This window comes from Teleopsis dalmanni, chromosome 2 (genome assembly GCF_002237135.1).
Source record: "Teleopsis dalmanni isolate 2A chromosome 2, ASM223713v2, whole genome shotgun sequence".
NCBI lineage: Eukaryota > Metazoa > Arthropoda > Insecta > Diptera > Diopsidae > Teleopsis > Teleopsis dalmanni.
Genome location: NC_051847.1, coordinates 186,058,730 through 186,078,958, shown reverse-complemented (window position 1 = coordinate 186,078,958; position 20,229 = coordinate 186,058,730). Strand labels below are relative to the sequence as shown.

The 20,229-nt window shown below is 29.1% G+C and overlaps 3 protein-coding genes across 3 annotated transcripts; 2 read left to right on the top strand and 1 right to left on the bottom strand.

Moving 5' to 3' along the window:
• Positions 1 to 1,203: 1,203 nt before the first annotated feature.
• Positions 1,204 to 2,652, top strand: LOC119680270 (leukocyte receptor cluster member 1 homolog). The gene is made up of 4 exons (XM_038093004.1): positions 1,204 to 1,235; positions 1,337 to 1,363; positions 1,419 to 1,518; positions 1,572 to 2,652. The coding sequence occupies exons 2-4, from the start codon at positions 1,341 to 1,343 to the stop codon at positions 2,394 to 2,396; spliced, it is 948 nt and encodes a 315-aa protein (XP_037948932.1). The 5' UTR covers positions 1,204 to 1,235; positions 1,337 to 1,340; the 3' UTR covers positions 2,397 to 2,652.
• A 557-nt stretch (positions 2,653 to 3,209) lies between these two features.
• Positions 3,210 to 4,591, bottom strand: LOC119680491 (formylglycine-generating enzyme-like). Its single transcript, XM_038093318.1, has 4 exons — positions 4,021 to 4,591; positions 3,869 to 3,944; positions 3,643 to 3,814; positions 3,210 to 3,586 (listed from the first exon to the last, which is right to left on the bottom strand). The coding sequence occupies exons 1-4, from the start codon at positions 4,483 to 4,485 to the stop codon at positions 3,277 to 3,279; spliced, it is 1,023 nt and encodes a 340-aa protein (XP_037949246.1). The 5' UTR covers positions 4,486 to 4,591; the 3' UTR covers positions 3,210 to 3,276.
• A 1,892-nt stretch (positions 4,592 to 6,483) lies between these two features.
• Positions 6,484 to 18,394, top strand: LOC119685239 (MATH and LRR domain-containing protein PFE0570w-like). The gene is made up of 10 exons (XM_038099475.1): positions 6,484 to 6,691; positions 8,301 to 8,390; positions 8,469 to 8,693; positions 8,761 to 8,859; positions 8,926 to 15,776; positions 15,869 to 15,916; positions 15,977 to 16,091; positions 16,153 to 16,241; positions 17,662 to 17,728; positions 17,794 to 18,394. Exons 1-10 carry the CDS (start codon positions 6,661 to 6,663, stop codon positions 18,330 to 18,332), a joined length of 8,154 nt encoding a protein of 2,717 aa, XP_037955403.1. The 5' UTR covers positions 6,484 to 6,660; the 3' UTR covers positions 18,333 to 18,394.
• The last annotated feature ends 1,835 nt before the right edge of the window (positions 18,395 to 20,229 follow it).

Below are 20,229 nucleotides of genomic sequence, written 5' to 3'. Positions count from 1 at the left end.
AATAAAACATGATAGACAATATATATCAACATATTTAAATTCATATATTTTTATTGATATATAACTGGAAAAATTATTTATTTAGGACGTATGAGAGTTCGAGTAAATTCCCTCAATTTAAATAAATTCGGTATGGCAGCGAATGTTAGCATTTACCAGAATATCGATCTGCATACTTAGTCTGCATACCTGTGTGCGCTTTGCTATTCGCTTTGAAACAAGGTGTAATATTAATGCAGACATGTCTGCAGACCGAAATTTAGAATGCATACTTGAATTTACACAGTGCGATTTGGTAGCACGGCATACTTGGTTTGCATACATGTAGTAATATAATAGGTCTGTTCCATAGTAAAACTCAAGTAAAACACAAGTAAAGTACAAACTGAGAGTGTAACACAAATAAAGTACCAAATTACGTTCTTTACACAGATTTTCATAGAACAGCTTTGTGTAAAATCTTGTGAGAACACCAGTGCCGCGCAAATAAATCATACATAAATTTAAATTCAAACCAAAACAGCTGATTCACACATCAACACAAATTTTATTTAAAATAAAATGTACGAGGGAAGTCTGTGTAGCATTTTCAAATTTCAATAGGGATGTTACTCTCTGTCATTTACTCGAAAGTTTGTTGGTGGAACACATTTGTGTATACACAGTGTTACTCAAAATAGACCTAATATTTTCTCATGAATTACCAGTTTAATTTTTAATTGAATTCAACATAAGACTTCATTTTTGTTTACAGTTAGATAAATAATAAATAAATAGCTATTATATTCTTCAGTTTAGTTATAATTTTATTAAATACAATCGATATTGTTAATGTTAATAAAACATGCTTATATAAATCAGCTGTTGCCACTATATGCTTTATAACTTTTACTAATTTTTACTGATAAAAATAGTGCTAGTAAAATAAATCGTATATTTGTACCTCACATCTCACTCTTTCTGCTTTCTTTAACTAGTTTTTAATGAAAGGAAAATAAAAGTCAGCAAAACAGTAAAATACAAAACACACCTGATTACAAAATTATGACATTTAAAAATTTAACAAATGATTTACAAAAATAATTACAGAAATTATTACCATAAAATCTATTAATTGATACAATATGACATAAATAGTACTACAAAAATAAATACATATATTTAGAATATATAACCTTTACTTTGAATGGAAATATAGAGTTTTCTTCAAATGACAGATGGTTGTTTTACCTGAAGTACTATTTGAATGCAACTCTGTTGACTTGATTTTATTTATACAGCATATAAATAACAGCTGTTCAGTATTTTGATTTTAGTTTGTTTTCTTTCCTTTTAGAATCATGAATATTTTACCGAAAAAAAGGTTGGTATATTTTTAATGAATTTTGTTTAATTTAATTAATTTAATATATTATTAGCTGGCATGTGCGTAACAAAGATAATATTGCACGCGTTAGACGTGATGAAGCTGAAGCTCGTGAACAAGAAGAAGTAAAAAAGAAAAAATTTGAATTAGCAGTAAGTATTTTTAATGCATGCATTAAACAATTTATAAAAATGTTTAATTATAGGAAAATGAAGCGCGTATCAGCTTTTTACGTAAAAAATCTGGCCTAGTGGATCTGGAAGAGTTTAAAAAAACATATGAAATTGATGAAGACACTCCTACTTCTTCACAACATGTAAACTTATTTTCAGATTTAAACAGTCATACAAAAAGCAAAAATAAAGAAGCTGAAAAAGAAAGTAAGGCAGAACGTGAAAAATATGAAAAGCAAGTAGGATATTTAACTTATCTTGGGCAAGATACAAATGAAGCACTCAAATTGAAAAGTTGGTATGAGAAAGCACCAATCCGTGGAGTGGAAACAAAATATGATGAAAAAGATCTTAGAAATAAATATTATAATGATCCACTCACCTTGATAAAAACACTATTGCCATCTGAACAACAGTCTGATGAAGAGACAGATTCAGAAAAAGAAAAAGAAAAAGCACCAAGTAATGACAAAATTAAAACCGAAATTCTAACAAAGGATTTAGAATTTAATAGAAGATCCAAAAAAAGTAAAGAGAAAAAAGAAAAAAAGTCTAAAAAAAAACATAAGAAAAAATCCAAATATAATTCTGAGAAGGAACTTAAGCATAAAAATCGTGAAGAATTGTCCATTGAAAGAATGCAGGACAAGAAAGAAAAACTGGCAAAGTTGCGTGAGGAAAGATTACGGAGAGAAGCTGCTGAAAAATTGCGACAAGAAGCTTTAATGGCACCAAAGACAGATGTGCCACCAGTAAATACGACAAATGTGAAACCTTCGAATACTCGAATTAAACAGAAATACAATAGTCAGTTCAACCCGGAGTTGGCAAAACAAAACATATTGGAAAATAATTAATATTAATAAAGAAAACATAATGCTTTTTCATATTCTTAACCAAGAAAGAACTCTAGATTTTAAGTAAAGTTAATGAATACTGAGGTATGGAATGTGAACATTGGTTTCATGAGATAATATCCCATTGAACGGATACAAAACCTTTTCTTTCTCTATCTAATCTGACGTGATTGTATATAAAGGGAATAGTGTTTCCTAAAATATATAGTTTGTGTAATCAATAGCTCTAGATAAAATATTCTTACTTAACAAGTAACTTGGGCATTATGTTTTGGTTGTATTTAGGAATAATCAATATTTTTAAATTTTATTATTAACTGATGATAAGTCTAGCTTTTTTTATTTGACTGCTTATTTGAAAAAATAAAATTATAAAAATTCTGTACTAAAATGTGTAATTATATTTTTAAGATCAAATCAATTTGTCCCATCACAGTAGAGCAATAATCAACAATCAATCACAGAATAGAGTAACAATCAGAGCTTTAATGTCATCATCAACAATATCAATCATACAAAACACTGTGTATGAAAAGTTGTAATTTACTTAAATACTTTTACTTTAATTTACTTTGAATAATTTTTATAACAATTCTGCATAAAAAAAAAATTAAATTCACTACTACCAGTAATGATAAATCCCTTCCAACAGTAATAATTTGTGTAGGGCACTATATATGAACTCTAAATAATGCCTTCAATACATGAGTTCGTATAAAGAAGATATATTAAATAGTTAACTTAATCTATTTTATATTTATCTGCTACAGATAGCGAATAATTACTTAATTGTTAAAAATAAAAAATATGCAATCAATTAAGCTTCGCTTTTATTTACTTAAATAATATATTTCATTATAATTAAGTTTAAAAGATAAATTTACAATGATTTTGCACAACGAAAACCTAGGTTTCCAGCTGAGCTGTCAGCAGTATTTTGCGAACGAGCAGCACATCTATAACGGTAACAATATGATTTGTGGCATAGGTAGGAACCTCCCTTTTTCACCATATTAGGATTAGGACTTCTGTCATTTTTTTCCCATATATCATTTGTCCATTCCCAAACGTTACCCACAATATTGTACAAATCAAAATTATTTTGACGAAATTCATTAACCGGACAAGTAGTATCAAAACCATCTTCCAAAGTATTCTCATCTGGAAATTCCCCTTGCCATATATTAAGCCTTTACAAAATAATAAATCTATTGTAATTGTTTATATATAAATTTTATTTTCATACCAATGCTTATCATTTGGCATTAATTTATTGCCCCATGGAAAGAGTTTTTGTTTTCTACCTCCTCGGCATGCTGCTTCCCACTCAGCTTCAGTGGGTAAACGCTTACCTAACCACTTACAGTAAGCTACAGCATCATTCCAAGATACATGAACTACAGGATGATTTTGTAAATCTATAAAACACAAATAAATGTATTCATTAGTATTGTTAATAAAATCAATAATACCATTTAAGTTGCTTTCTGGTCCATTAGGATGCTTCCATGATATGCCTTTTACTTTAAACCACCAAGGCGCTGAAACCTTTATTTTTAAAAATCGAATTTATGAATAATAATCTATTGTTTGAAGTTAAAAATTTTATTTATTTTACACTCACAACTCTAAAGTCTTCGTATTCCTTTTGCATTTGAGTACTTAGGAGCGCTTTAAATATGAAGCTATCACCAAATATTTCCGCTTCAGTGGTGTAGTTTGTTGCATCTACAAATTGTTGAAACTTTTCATTCGAAACTTCATATTTATCCATATAGAAGTCTTTAAGTTTAACTATTCTTTCAGGTGACTCATGATCTGCTAGAAAATGTGGTTTGTCGGTACCAATTAAATAATCACCACCTGTTATTAGGGACATATCCTCGATAACAGGTTCCGCATAATAATCCCTGTATCGCGAATTTTTGCTTTGTTGCTTACATACTTTATTATCATCTATATCGGCATTTTTATCTTCATATAATGCATGCGGCTTTTCGTCTTCTTGTCTATTTAACTTGTTGCACCCACAATCCAACAACGCAATATCAATGCATAAAACAGAAATTATAAACAAACAAAGCAACATTGTTTTGATATGCTAAATGTATATGACACGTCTGTTCCATTCTACGTGTTCTAACAAAATCAGCTGGCAATAATGAAGATAAGAAAATCCGCCGCCATTTATAGTGAGTCAGACTAAAAGTATTTAAGTAAGTAGTTATATTCGTATATATTTAACAATATATTTTTTACTTTTAAATTTTTAAAAATGTACACTCGTACACAGAACAATAACTGAATAATGTATAGTTGTAGACTTTTCTCAAAATGAGAAGTTTTAGACTTGCAGAAACTCCTTACGGCGATAAATGCATTATATTGCACACGATACGAAAGCGAATTTAGAAAAACAGCTGTTTTTTGGAAAATCTTTTTAATAAAGCATAGATATGTCTAATATTTAATGAAATAATTATATTTGCAATAAGAAATTTTGGCTTTTAATTTTAGTTAATTATATATTATTCCTTACAAATATACAAAATACTTTTATGTTATTACTGATTTCTTAAATTTTACTTTCGTTTTTTTTAAGCAATCACAAAAATCACGTCACAGCTCTTTATTGTCATATAAGAATTAAAATAAAAACTCCAATACATATTTTCCAGTTAGAATAAATATAATTGGTTCTTATTTATGTTTTGAAGGTAGATTAATTTCTTTTTTGTCGTTAATTTTAGGATGAGCATATAAAATTAAGCGTTTAAAGCATTTAATGTGTGTACAGTAAATGAAGTAAATTATTGTAATTATATCACAAAAATAAATATCATAATTTGTTACCGGGCTAATTATTATAATAATAATTTTTGGTCACAAATATAAGTATTTAATATTTATAAAATAAATATCTTTTAAATTTAGGAACCCAAAACTTAACAAATAATGCTAAAAGCAGGAAATTGACAATTGTGATATGAATCATTGTATAAAATATTTTTTTAACTTTACAATTTTATTTTGTTTAATTTTCGTATTGAAATGAATTACTTATTGTCAATTTTTAAACGAGTTGTTCTAAAATTTGAAAAAAAAATTCGATTTTCACATTAAAAAGTATTTTCGTGTTTTTTTTTTTGTTATTCATTACTCGAGTCTAGAATCATGTTTACATTATAGATTTTAACTATCGAATTTTGCTTAATTCAGTTCGCACACGTCAGGTGTTTACATTGCTGTTTTAGGGATTTTATTTTAGCATTTGTTTTTGTTATTTTTCTATTTTATTTACTTTTCTACTTTTCAAGAATTTTTTTAAGAATCATATATAATCTTTTTCAATTTAATATATTGTATTAAATATGTGTTCTAATAACTTACACTTAAATGTGTAAGATAATCTGCAAAGCAAAATCACTTACTTAAAATTATAAAAGAACGAAGTTCGTAATATAAATATACTTATGTACATATTGCATTACCCACTATTCTTATAAGATTACATAAAAAATTTTTGAAATGATTCCCCGTGCATTCATAAAAAAATTAATTAAAAATACAATTTTATTTAAACATAGATGAATATGAAATATTTAAATAGATATATAAACTATATTTATACAGATAATATAAAATTTTTTAATATATCATATAGCAACATTTGACATTTATTTAATTAAAATTGTTATACTTTCATTTCAAATTGGAATCATTTTTATAGTAACTATTTTTGAAAGCAAAGACAACACTGACAGCTTATTTTAAATATAACAGAAATTTTGTCTTTAGCGCAAATTATTAGCATTTATAAAACGGCATTGACAGCACGTGTGGCGTCATTCGGCTTTTTTTATTATTAATTTGTTGTTATATTTTAAAATATACTAAATAAGTTTAATTTAATTGTAATGGAGTATGGGCGTGTTACTCCGTCCCGTGGTAAGTAAATATATAGAAAGTTATGATAATTTTGCTCAAAAAAAATAATTTTTTGATATATAGCAACATTTGACATTTAATAAATGAAAACTGTTATACTTTCATTTCAAATTGAAATAATTTTTATAGTAACTATTTTTGAAAGGAAAGACAACACTGACAGCTGATTTTGAATATAACAGAAATTTTGTCTTTAGCGCAAATTATTAGCATTTGCAAAACGGTATTGATAGCACGTGTGGCGTCATTCGGCTTTTTTCATTATTAATTTGTTGTATTATATTAAAATATATTGAATAAGTTTAATTTAAGTGTAATGGAGACTGGGCGTGTTACTCCGTCGCGTGGTAAGTAAAATATATAGAAAGTTATTGTAATTTTGCTTCAAAAAGTTAAGGTGAGACTCTTGCGTTACACTTTCGTTTTTGTATTTGTTGTTTCCTTCGTCCATTTCTATAAAACTTAAAAGAAAACGGTTTATTTTTTTTTTTCTCAAACACGGCCATGTTACATATAATAAAAAAATATCGTCATTGAATTGATACTTAAGTGTCTGCTATTAAACCAATTAAAATATTCTTATTGTGAAATTATTTTTCTTATATGTTGTTTGACATTCATTTATGTTAAATGGAAAATATTTGAATTTCGTTTAAATATTAATTAAAATCATTTTAGTCATTATATGTTGAGAATAAAAAGTAAATATTTGTTTTTTTTCTTATAAATGACAGCGCGACCAGCCTGCTGGAAAAATGCTATATTGATTTACTCATTTTTGCACTCCTGTATGCGCTGCTATATAAATATTTTTATTATAATTATTTAGTTTTACGACCTTCCAATGCAATTCAATTAAATAATATATAAATTTATATAGTTAAACCATATAGAGTTCTTATCTTATATTTGTCCCTTTGTTTAAAAACTTGAAAAACAGTTGTTGTGTTGTTGTTGTTGTTGTTGTCGCTGCTGCAGCTGTAGCCCGCAAGGATCTGTAAATGTAACAGATAACAGAAAGGAATTACCAAGCCATACCTGGATTAGAATGTGGATATGTATTATTATTAGATTAGTATTAGGTATTAGAGGGGAGAAGACTATTTAGGAGTGCGTATAATTTGGTGGATGAGTGGGCTTTCAATTTAAGTCAACCAGGATCAAGGCAAACAAACCTAGCAATTTCTAAGAAACGGGTCCAAAGATCGATTATTGTTGCATTAACAACGATTAGTTCTGATTTCTTCTTAGAACTTCTAATTTTTTATTGTAGCACAATTTTATCATGCTTTTGTGATTTTCCATCTGCGTCTAGACCTCTACTTTTTCATCGCATTTTCATCACATATGACTATCATTTGCCAGTTCTCTGAGTTCGCTCTCATCTTTATCACTATATTTTCGAGATTTATTGTTTCAATATAGGCTATTAGCTCTTCGCTAAGTGTTAGCTGCCTATTACAGTAAAAGAAGGTATGCTATGCGTCGATGGTCTGTCTTCGCCGCCATAAATGCACTCGTCTAATGTATCTAGGCATGTTAATGTATTGAAGTTAGAACTTGTAAAAAAGAACTTACCTCTTGAACAAAAATATATTTAATACCTTTTTTGTAGTTTTAAGAAGTTTTTTTATCATTATTATTATCATGCAGTCGAATTAGTCGAATATCCATTTAAGTAGGTATTAGAAGTTGTCGTTCCTTAAGAATATTTGTGCTCAAATTTACCATATATCCTTTTGGAAACTAAATGAGTTATATTGTAAGAATCAGCAAACGTCTTTTCTAGCTAGTTGTTCGTCGTTTACTAACTTCACTTTGCTTGTTGTGCTGTCAAGACCATCTCACCTCACTGGCACTGCCAGCTTAATCCTACATTTATTACAAACTAGTCATTAAGTGTGTTGCATATCAAGATCTTCTATGTTTTGTAATGTATTGTATTTATATTTTCAGTGACACGTTCACAGCATAAGCATCTTCAGTCAGAAAGTGATAATTCAAGTAGACCTGGTACACCCGTTTCAACACAGAGCTTAGATATATGTAAGTAATTTGTATATAATAGAATTTTCAAATTTTATTAAAACATTAATACATATTTTAATATATTTTTTATAACAGCACCAAAAGATACTGGTCTACGACGTACCACACGTAGATTATCCACTTCGACTCCTTCCAAGCTTATGGGAAAGTTAGTTAAAGAAGGAACTCCTGAAGTAAGTACACCTTCAAAAAGAATTACACGTAGAAATAGTACTTCAATTATTGAAGTTGACGTGCAGAAATCAGTGAAGACACCTAAATTTCCTACGCTTGCAGAGGAAGATGTGAATTCTGAAAAACGTAAGTCAACAAAAGCAAAGAATAATGTTTTTAAATTAAATAAAAATAATCAAAATTAATTATTCAGCAAAATATGGAGAGAAGACACGTAGAAAATCTATTTCACCAAAGCTTCGATCACAGAGTGACAAAATTAGTGCAACTACCAGTAGATTTACGCGTAGTGGTAAGTACTTGTTTATATATATGATATATAATGATTATATAAATTATTTTTTTTTATAATACAAAGCACTAAAAATCGAAGCTGAGTCGAAAATTAAAACAAATATATCAAAAAAAAAGGATAGTCCATTAAAAAGAAAAGTATATAGTAACGATGTTGAGGACTCGGAAGTGGAAATTATAAACATTAACACCGATGAGGATAGCCAATCCAGTGTAATTGACGTGAAAATAGATAAAAATGCTAAAAAGACTATTAAAGGTAAGAAGCAAAAAACTTCTGATGAAGACAAAAAAGATATAAAAAAAAGTGAAGTTGTTAAGAACAACGTAAAAGATACTGTTAAATCCACAGAAGAAGAAGAAGAAACTAAAGATATGAAAAAGCCCGATTCAATTGCGAACGATAAAAATTCAATCAATATAGAAGAAGCAGCAATTGAGCAACCGGTAGAAAAAAAAGTTTACGGCGAAGAAATAGATTTAACAGAAGACAATGAAAATAGCTTCAAAGCAGATGAAAATCAATCTAAAGAAAAATCAAATAAAGTATTTCATAACGAAAGTGGAGAAGTAAAAATAAAAGTTGAACATAATGAAAGTGATGTTGAAATGATTGAGATTGATGAAGGAGTCGTTGGTATTGATATTAAAAAAGAACAAGAAGACGAGTTTAAAAATATTGGAAATGATGATAAAGATATAGAAATGATTAAGGAAAATGTTGGCGAGCATAAAAAAGAAAATAACAAAATAAACGATACAATCATGACTAATAATGTAGTCATAAATGTAACTAATACAGATGCAGCTATAATCAATGGTAATAAAAACATAGATCCAAATACTGAGCCGCAAGCACTTAATAAAAGTTTAAATGAATTAAATGTAAACAAATCATACAATGATGATGTTGAAATTATTTCCCATGATTTGGTGATTAAAGATGTATTAGTGAATGAAATTGTGAGTGACAGTAAAGTGTCAAATGCAGATCTTAATAAAAACAATAGCATTTTGGAGGCACGTAACATTCAAGTGCCGAATTCAGATCTTAAAAATGACAATAATATTTTTGAATCAAGTAGTATTGATATGCCAAACACAGATCTTCAGAAGAACAACAGCATTTTGGAAACAAGTAATATTGAAATGCCAAACACAGATCAGAAGAACAATAGTATTTTGGAAGCAAGTAATATTGAAGTACCAAACACAGATCTTCAAAAGAACAATAGCATTTTGGAAGCAAATAATATTGAAGTAACAAACACAGATCCGCAAAAGAACAATAGCATTTTGGAAGCAAGTAATATTGAAGTACCAGACACAGATCTTCAAAAGAACAATAACATTTTGGAAGCAAGTAACATTGAAGTAGATCTTGAACAAAACGAAAGTACTTCAAATGAAAATGATTGTGAAAATGATTTAAATATACGTAATGTTAGTTTAAAATTAAATGATATGAAAAAAACATTAAATTCTATTAAAATCAATTCACCTTGTACTGTACCGATACAACAAACTTCCAAACCGTCAACACCCCTAAGTACTATGAAAAAATTAAAGGTAATGATAACTGACGTAAGAACTTTAGAATCAACAAGTCCAGATCCTAAAATAAATGAAACAGTTCTCGATAAAACTTCAAATTCGAATAAAATAAATGAAGAACCACAAACTCCAGATCCTAAAATAAAAAAGACACTTCTCGATAAAACTTCGAATTCGAATAAAAAGAATAAAGAACCAACTACTCCAGATCCTAAAATAAAAGAAACACTTCTCGATAAAACTTTGAATTCGAATAAAAAGGATGAAGAACCAACTACTCCAGATCCTAAAATAAAAAAAACACTTCTTGACAAAACTTTGAATTCAAATAAAAAGAATATAGGATCATCTACTCCAGATAAAACACTTGCAAACAAAAGTTTGCCTTTGAACATAAGGTCTAGTGGACATAGAAATTCGGTTACGTTCGATAATTCAGATGATAATGATGTGGAAAAGAAAACTTATCCCAGAACACCATCACTCTTAAAAAGTAAAAGCTATATTGAAATTGATTCTTCAAAGTCAGATTTAGAAGAAAAGAAACAGGATTCCCACGGGCAACTACCATTGCTAGAAGTAACTCCAATAAAGTACAAAGTCTTAGACAAATTGAAGAGTTCAACGCCTATTATTAACAGTGCAAATAAAGTTACTAAAACAAAGGATGAATTAAAACAAATTGACTTAGAAATTGAAAAGTCAATTACTTTAAATTCAACAGCGGAGAAGAGTTGTGCCAATTCAATTGATGAATTGGTTGAAGAAAAAAGCTCTCCAAAAAAAACGACTGCACTTAATACTTCAAGTGAGAACAAGGACGACTCTTCAAAGAGTATTAACAATTTTGCACAATCATGGACGCAATGTATTACAGTAAAAGTAGGCAACAATTCCAAAATTGATACAATTGCAGAATCTAAGGCATTAGAGGTTCATGAAGATGTGGAAATAGAAAATATATCACCACAGAAAAATTCATCACAATTACATTTACAACTTGATTCCGATGAACAATCTAATGCAGAATCAAATGAACAATCTAATGAAGAATCTGATGAAGAACAAACTAAAAATAAGTTTGTTGATGATGAAGCAATGGATGCAGGAGAAGATTATTGTAGTGGTGATTCAATGGATGAAGAAGAACGGCGTGAAATGGAAGAAAATGATATAATACCTGATGGTGAATCCATTGGCAGTTGTGATACTGACGAGGGTGATCTCATAAGTGAAGAAGATGACGAAAAATTATCTTTTATTGCAACAAGTTCAGAAGATGAAATACAAAATGTAGATGAAGATGAAAGTAATAGTAGTAATGATAGTGATAACTCCGTTGTATTACATATATCTGATGAAGGAGACGATGATAATGTTCTTGAGATAAAACAAGTTTCTAAAAATAAAAGAAAGCGTGTAATTGAATCGACCAGCGAAACTGAAGTGGAAACGCAAGACAATGACAGTAATTCTAAAATTAATAAAATGGATGTTAAAAATATGAAGGTTGAGAGGAATACATTTAATTCATCATCGAAATCATCAAATAGCAGTGATCTAAGTGAGTCCGCATTAAAATTGCGGGTAGAGCCTAAAACAGATCGTAAGTTAGATAAAAGTGCTGTCAAGGAATTAAATGAGTCTCGTAAAAAAATATTGAAGGATATGAACAGATCGGATCGCTTCAATAAATCATTTTTTGATAATGAAGCGCCACTAGAATCCTCATCTGATGTAACAGATGACGTTAATCAGTCTAGCAGTTTAAGCGATTCTCAAAATGAAGCACAAGTCTTAAAAGAAAAGGAAATTAAAAAAAATCGGAATGAAACTGATGTTAATAAAAGTGATTTAGTATCTGTACAAAAATGTCCATCAGAATCAAATGATGATTATACATCATCTTATGATAATAAAATATCTGATAACAAAAATGAGAAATTCGGCAAAATTAATTTAAATGAATCGTTAAAATCTACACAAAAGTCAGATAAAAACGATTTAATCGAAGAAGAAGAAATAGTGTCTAAAAATCACACAGAAATACAAATAAATAGATCACAAGAAAGCATGGAGGTAGACGAAGATTATATATTGAGTTCCAATGACGAAGCAGATAATATAAACAGTTCACAAGTAAAATCAAATTCTCATAAAAAGGGCAATAAAACTGTGGAAAATGATTTAACGGAGAATGGCGAAAGAAGAAAGAAAGATAGTATTAAAAGAAAATCACTAAATAAAAGTAAAAATGACTTTGAAAATAATCAATCACTTAGTAGTAATGATAAGAAGAGTTCTAAAAATAAATCTTTCACTCACGATAAACAAGAAGAAATAATTGATAGTGTCGTTGAAAATGCACAAGAATATTTAATACAAACGGTATCGAAATCATCTTCGAAGAAAAAATATAAGGAAAATAATGATGTGTTTTCATCTAGTTACGATGAACAAGTACAAGGTAAACTAAACAACTCACAAAAATCAGTCTCCAGCAAAGAAGTACGGAAAAACTATGACAACAGTTCATCGAGTGATGCAGAAGTAACAGAAAAGAATTTAGAGAAGCGTTCTAAAAAGAAAATGAAGAAGAAACGTAAAGACGTTACTTCATCTTGTGACGATGAAGGAAAATATAAATCACAATCTTTAAGCGAATCATTATCCAAAAAAGAAAAGAATAATTATGAAGCAGAATATAAATCGCAAAAATTAGACTTCGACGAAGACGAAAATCCTAACAGTCAATTAGAAGATGTATTCATTGACGAAAAAGAAGCAGAGTCCAGATCGTCCAGATCGGTACGAAAATCAATCTCAAACAAAGAAAAATACAATAAAGATGAGATGGACCGTGAATTCAGTGATGAAGAACATAAATTAGAATCATTAAAAAAATCTAACTCTAAGAACAAAAAGCGTAGAAAGAATTCTATAATCAGTGACGAAGAAGAGATAAAACATAAATCAAAATCGATTAGCAAATCAACACCTAATAAAGAAAATAGCGATATGGAAGATTGTATATTCACTGATGATAAAGAAGAACGTAAATCGCGATCGGTACGTAAATCACTTTCCAACAAAGAAAAATATAATACGATTGAAGAAGATCATGCATACAGTAATGAAGTAGAGATTATAAATATATCAGAAGAAAAAGAAGACGTTGTTCTTGACATCACTGAAGGAGAAGAGGTAATAAATAAATCACGAACATCCAGAATATCATTACCCAACAAAGAAAAAATGGCGAAGGATAAAGAATATCAATCGCAATCGCTACAAAAATTGTTCTTCAATAAAGAAAATGACAATAAAGATGGATCATATAGTATATGTAGAGATGAATCAGAAGATAAGCGTAAATCACGAAAGCTGCGCAAATCCAACTCTAACAAAGAAAAAACTAATGAAGAGAATAATGTATTCAATGATGTTAAAGAGACAGAACATAAATCACAATCATTCCATAAATCTCTTTCTAATGAAGCTCAAAACAATATGAGTGAAGACGATCATAAGCTAAGTGGTGGAGAAGAGATAGAACATGAAATCGATGAAGTAGAGTCCAATGAAGAAGTAGAGTCAGAACATGTAGTCGATTTTAAGTTCAGTAATGAAGAGGAGTTAGAACATGAAGAAGATTTGGAGAATAGTGATGAAGAAGAAATAGAACATAAAACAAGATCATTTGGAAAATCAAATTCCTATAAAGACAAAAAATCTAAAATTGAAAAGGGTCGTTCATTCATTGATGACGACGAAGAAGATAGGGTATCAAGTGATGAAGAACAGATTGAATATAAATCACAACCATTAGAAAAATATGTATCCAAGAACAAAGTAGATCAGAACAAAAATAAAAGTATTTGTTCATATAATGCTGATGTAGAAGACGGATATAAATCTTGCTTATCACGAAAATCACTTTCCAGTAAACAAAAGAAAATAACGGAATATATTTCTTCCAATTTTGATGAAGAGACAAAATGTAAACCAGAATCGCCACAAAAATCAGTATCTCGGAAAGAAATTAAGAAAAATATTGAAAATATCCCGTCATCTAGTGACGAAAGCAGTGATTCATCGCTTAATGAGAGAAAAGATGTAAATAGTAAATTAGATGTTAAAAAACATTCCTTATACCATAAACAAAATGAAGAGAAAATTGAAAACGAAGCTGAGACTATTAGTCCTTCTAAAAGGAGGTCACTACTTAATAAAAAAACCAAAATTGATGTCGGCAAGAATAATTCATCTTGTAATATGGGAAACCTCAATCATTCAAAGAGAAAGTCCTTGTCTTTTGAAGAAAGTAAATTAAAATCAATAGAAAAAAATAAATCTCTTAGAAATTCATTGCATAAAAGGAAAGAAAATGTTGAAACTAAGGAATCGATTTCACAGACTCATTCTGATAGTGATTTTGTTGAAATTCGGAATATGAGCGATAATGAATCAAGTACTGAAGAAGAGAACGAGTGTGATTTATCTAAAAATCTTTCATACAAAAATGTTAAATATTTAAATGAACAAGAGGAGGCCGATTCAAGTGATGAGGATAAAATAGAGATAAATAAGAAATCCGTAAATAAGTCAACCAAAAAGAAGTATTCATTGAATAAACGTAATGAACTACCAACTTCATCCTCTGAACCAGAAAAAAACGAAGCAGATGTGTCAGATCAAAGTCAAACGCTGAATAATAAACACTCATTAAACACAAATTCCAAGATTCAAACCGCAATTTTATCAAATTCAAAGAAAAGAAAATTTAGAAAAGATTTAGAAAGAATAAGTAGTTCAGATGAAGACGAAATCAAGTTAAAGGCGACAGCCAAAGTAAGTAGCCGTTTATGCACAAGTTTTATTGATTTTAATAAGATAGCGAACGAAAAATACTATGAGAAACTACATACATCATGTACGGTGAACACATTTGAAGTTGGGGATCCTGAACATCAAACCGATGAGAGTGGCTATGAAAAAGTTGAAGAACATACCACCCAACTCATACAAGCAGTAGAAACAAACAGTGATGAGTTTCACGGTGCAGAGGAGCATGTTTTCACAAATTTTGAGCAAATAGATAAAATCCATGTTGATAATCGTCGTCGAAGTTTAGCTCCAACAGGTCATCGCATTCCTGATCAATCTTTGAATGCAGGTCAATCATTTATAGAAAATATTTCTGAAGATAAAAAAGAAACACGTAAAGATAAAAATATTAAAAGGAAACGCTTGACACAAAGTTTTTGCAGTGCCGGTTCACTCGATACCACAGACTTTGAGTTGCATCATGTAAACAAGAAACGTAAAATTTTGGAACAAAATGATTCAGAAGTCGATAAGGTATGAAATCAAAATTAAAAAATTATTAATTCCAAAAACAAAGATACAATTTCTCATAACTTTTAAAATATTTTTTTTTTCATTATATACAGAGTTTGGAAGATTTAACTGCTAAGAACTTGAAAGATGTACTTGAAAAGGTAAGCTTTAAATAATTTAAAAATTATAAAATATATTAAAAAATAAATATAATTGTGTAGAGCAAAAACGAAGTATCTCAAGAAGAAGATACAAATCGTGAAGTTCCCAAAAAGGCTGCGATTGATAATGTGAACAGTCCAGTCGTAAATAGCAAAAATGATTTTAAACGAAAAGGTTGGTTTTTGTATTTTATATTTTTTGTATAAAAATATTTAAAAAAAATTTTTTTTTGTAGAAAAAACCAAATTAGCTGTGGAACAAGCACTAAAATTTTCAGCAGATGTTATTACTCAAATGTCTAAGAAGAAAAAGAAAAATAAGAAGGTGAGAATAGAGTCAATCTTATTTATATACTTTAAACCATCGCTAATATAGTAGCTTTCGTATATGGAATTTATGTCCCAAAGTCACCTTTTTATGTGGCGACTCTGTTTTAAACTTTTAGTTCTCAATTTCTTGAGAACTTTTAGTTTTCAATAGGATATTACTAAACACACCTTTAATATTTTCTCAACTACAACAAATTTATATTATTCTGTTAAATTTGTGAATGCTCTCTTGGGAACTTAAATACATCTTCAACTTCGTGACGTAGAAAATTTTAATAAACTCATGTATTGAAAAGAGCTCACAGCTCTATCAACAAAGTACTTCCAGAACCCATACATTGTTGCGTTAGGGTTCTGAACAAATTCTTGCAGTTTAAGATTTATAGCCACAAGTTTCGTGTAACAAATATACGCATTTATTCTTGGCTTCTATTTTACCTATTGTGACTTTACCTATCTATTAAGTTGCTTAATTGTGCACATCAAGTTGAGCCCAATTATTATATAGCCTCTTCCTATTCAGTTGAAAATCTTTGCACATAGATCTATGCTAGTTGTTAATTACCTCTTTTATACCTTTTCGACTGTAAATAAAAGTTTACTATAAATTATTCTAATAATTATACTATCGATACATTATGTCCTTTTACAATATCTTAGAACTCATTTAGGATTTTCTGCTTAACAGATTCACATAATTCAAAAATAATATATAATATATAATATTATATATATTATAAAATAATATATATGATATATACTACCATCATTTATATATGATTACTGATATATTACTGATAAATTAGTGATATATTACTGTTATATTACTGATATATTACTGTTATATTAGTGATATATTACTGATATATTACTGGTATATTACTGATATAGGTATTACTGATATATACGTATTACTGGCTATAAAATCTGCTAGCAATTTTTGAACCATTGATGTGTAATTTATTTCGTTTGTATTAATAAATATAATATAATAGTGAACTTTTCAATAAACTTAGGTAACTAGCAGAAAGTAATGCTAACGAACTTGTAAACTACATGAAATGAATACAACTATTCTGTCTTCGCAAACAACCTATTAGTAGAGACGATTTTGCAACAAAACGTAAACTAGAACTAACTAATCAGAGCAGATAGGTAGTTGTTTAACGGTACCCCACAATATTAGCCTAAGTTCATCTCAATTAATCTGTATCGTTCTCCTAACTTTTGAAACTGTTACTTGGTACTCGGTACTTGGTCGTCGTAGGTGACGAGTGGCTCAGGGATGTAGACCCGAACGTTCTTGGAACTAACTTTTGAAACTGCTTTTGCTTAGTTGTGGAAATTTTTTAATTTTTTATCAAATATTAATTTTTTATTTAATATTTAATTGTGTTAACATTTTATTATTGTAGTTGGTGGATGGAAATAAACTTGCTTCAAAACAGGATCAAATAACAGAAGAGTCAATTTCTGAAACAGGTAATAAATGGAAAATATTAAAATTTACTCATAAAAATATAATAAATTTCAATTATTTGTTTTAGTACCAAAATCTGAAGATCAAGCACAGACATCGAATGAAGTACATAAAATAAAATCTTCTGCTGGGGATATAATAGAAACACCCATTACACCAAAAAAGAAAATTCACATTACCACATTTAATTTGCCAACTGGAACTGTTTGTGTCGAACCCATGACACCGTGTCGTAAAGCAATAGTAAATGGTTTTAGAGAAAGTCCATTTACACCAAAATGTGTCGGCTTTAAGGTAGAAAGTAACTGCCAGGATTTGTCTCCTACATCATCTCGTAAAAGCCGCAAACGCAAACGTTATATCGAGGAACCGAAACATTCGTTACCGAAACCAAAATGGACTCAATCAGGCCAATTTATAGAGGAAGATTTGTCAACAGGTGAAATTGTGAATTTAAAAAAAGGCAAGAAAGTTGATAGCCTACAGTTAAGTAAGGAGAGCGCTCTTAATTTTAAAAATAGAGCTCTATTTCGCAAGAACATACAAAGGGAAAGTTCTCAAACGTTGCTTAGACGCAAAGAACGTGGTTTCCAGAACAAATTTTAATTTGCTTTTTTACATTTAAGTTGAAATTTAAGTTACTCTTAATTTAATTTTCATATATTAGTTCAAATTTAAATTTATGCAGGCATTAATTTCAAAATCATTTAATTTATAATTACATATTTTTTACATTAATTTGCATGCATCATTTATTGTAAATATTTTTAAAAATGAATTTCTTTTATTTCTTTTTATTAAAACATTACATTAAAACTTTTTATAAAAACTTATTGCACTTATAAATATATAATATTAAAATAAAATTAATTTAATGAATTTTATTTAGTTTTCGAAATTCCTTAATAAATATAATTATTGTGAAAGAAAACAAAATATCCCAACAAGTTATTATACTTATTTATTATAATTAAGCACATCATCACAATTTAGTCTCACTAACTAGCAACTAGGCATATTTTGTACACAATAATATCGTTGTCTGAATTGTTCAAAGCTACATATTTTAGTATAATTTAGAGAAAATTAAACTTAGTATTCCATGCTAGTAAAGTACGATATTTATTTGCATAGTTTCTTAGAAAAGAATCAGATTTTTATATACTTTCTGCATCGTCCCGAAGTTTTACGAGTTTCTGGAGAACCTAGCAAACAACGCAAATCTCGGTTTCTATGTTGGTGGTTTGCTTATAACAAAGAATAAGGATGAATAGTAGGATAGGGTCGAGTAAAATTATATTATTACATATCATCAATCTTAAATTGGTGTACAGACCTTCAATCATTGATTAACTGAAGCTAATTCATAATCATGTGCCCATAACTATTCTTGTGGCTAAAGTGAAGAGATTATAAAAGGCAGTGAGTGAGCTCATAATCGGATGGTGGGTTCCAAAACGGCTACTCGTTTATTTCGTCTACCATATAAAATGCCTTTCACCATACTGAAAGGGCAAATATCAGCACATTTCTCCGCGGCTTACCACAACAACAACGGCGTAAGCTAATAACATAGTTTAACAACCATATCAGCTGGATAGGAAGAACATAAATATGGATTTATTTGTTGTATCTTGGTTTAACATCCAATATTTACTTGGAATATAATAACTAACAATTAAAAAACCAAAATTAAACACAATAAGCACACTAAATTAGGATCTTAAAGAGAAGACAATTTTGATATGATGGTATTAAAAGCGGAGAGTGTTCAAGTGAAACATCGACACACACTGGAATATTTTTTTCTTGACCTGGTATAGTAACATTTAGCTTTGAATATAGCATTACTAAGTTGGGATCCTATGACCTTATTGAATGCGATCATACAAATCAGAAAAATATTATAGGTCGTCACGCCTTGAGAATAGATATGACATGCAATGACTACGGTACAGATTCTCTCTAATTGAGCTACTGATTTACATAATGTGTGAGGAGAGGTTTCTTTAAATGAGATATTATAATAGTGCAATGGAATTTCTCTTGGGCTAAGTGTTTGTATCTATTACTAGTTAATCAAATCTTCTAGTTGAGCCAATGATTCTTTACTAATTTACATGACATGTGAGAAGGGGTCTGTTTAAACGGAATTTTTTTATGAGACAATAGGACTCCTTTGGGATCGAGTTTACTACTACTACTACTTAAGCTAACCTTGTAAACATTTAGTGGAGTCATTTCTTTTACTAATTTTCGTGAAGAGTGAGTAGAGGGCCCATTAAATGGAATTTCGTTATGAAACCATGGGGTTTCTCAAAACAATCGTGTTTTACTATTATTAGTACTAATACTACTTAATCTTATCTTGTAAACTTCTAGTGCAGCCACTTATTTCTTAATAATTTTCGTGGTGTGTGTGAAGGGTTGTCCATAAATGAGATTTTGTTATATTACAGCGGGACTTTACTTGAGCTAGGTGTTTGTTTGTTTCGGGGTACTT

Coding starts and splice junctions, on each gene's coding strand:
- LOC119680270 (XM_038093004.1), top strand. CDS start 1,341: ATGAATATTTTACCGAAAAAAAG. Junction 1,364..1,418: donor AATATTTTACCGAAAAAAAG/GTTGGTATATTT, acceptor ATATATTATTAG/CTGGCATGTGCGTAACAAAG. Junction 1,519..1,571: donor AGAAAAAATTTGAATTAGCA/GTAAGTATTTTT, acceptor GTTTAATTATAG/GAAAATGAAGCGCGTATCAG.
- LOC119680491 (XM_038093318.1), bottom strand. CDS start 4,485: ATGTTGCTTTGTTTGTTTATAATTTCTGTTTTATGCATTGATATTGCG. Junction 3,945..4,020: donor AATACGAAGACTTTAGAGTT/GTGAGTGTAAAA, acceptor TTAAAAATAAAG/GTTTCAGCGCCTTGGTGGTT. Junction 3,587..3,642: donor ATGCCAAATGATAAGCATTG/GTATGAAAATAA, acceptor TATTTTGTAAAG/GCTTAATATATGGCAAGGGG.
- LOC119685239 (XM_038099475.1), top strand. CDS start 6,661: ATGGAGACTGGGCGTGTTACTCCGTCGCGTG. Junction 6,692..8,300: donor GCGTGTTACTCCGTCGCGTG/GTAAGTAAAATA, acceptor TTATATTTTCAG/TGACACGTTCACAGCATAAG. Junction 15,917..15,976: donor TGAAAGATGTACTTGAAAAG/GTAAGCTTTAAA, acceptor ATAATTGTGTAG/AGCAAAAACGAAGTATCTCA.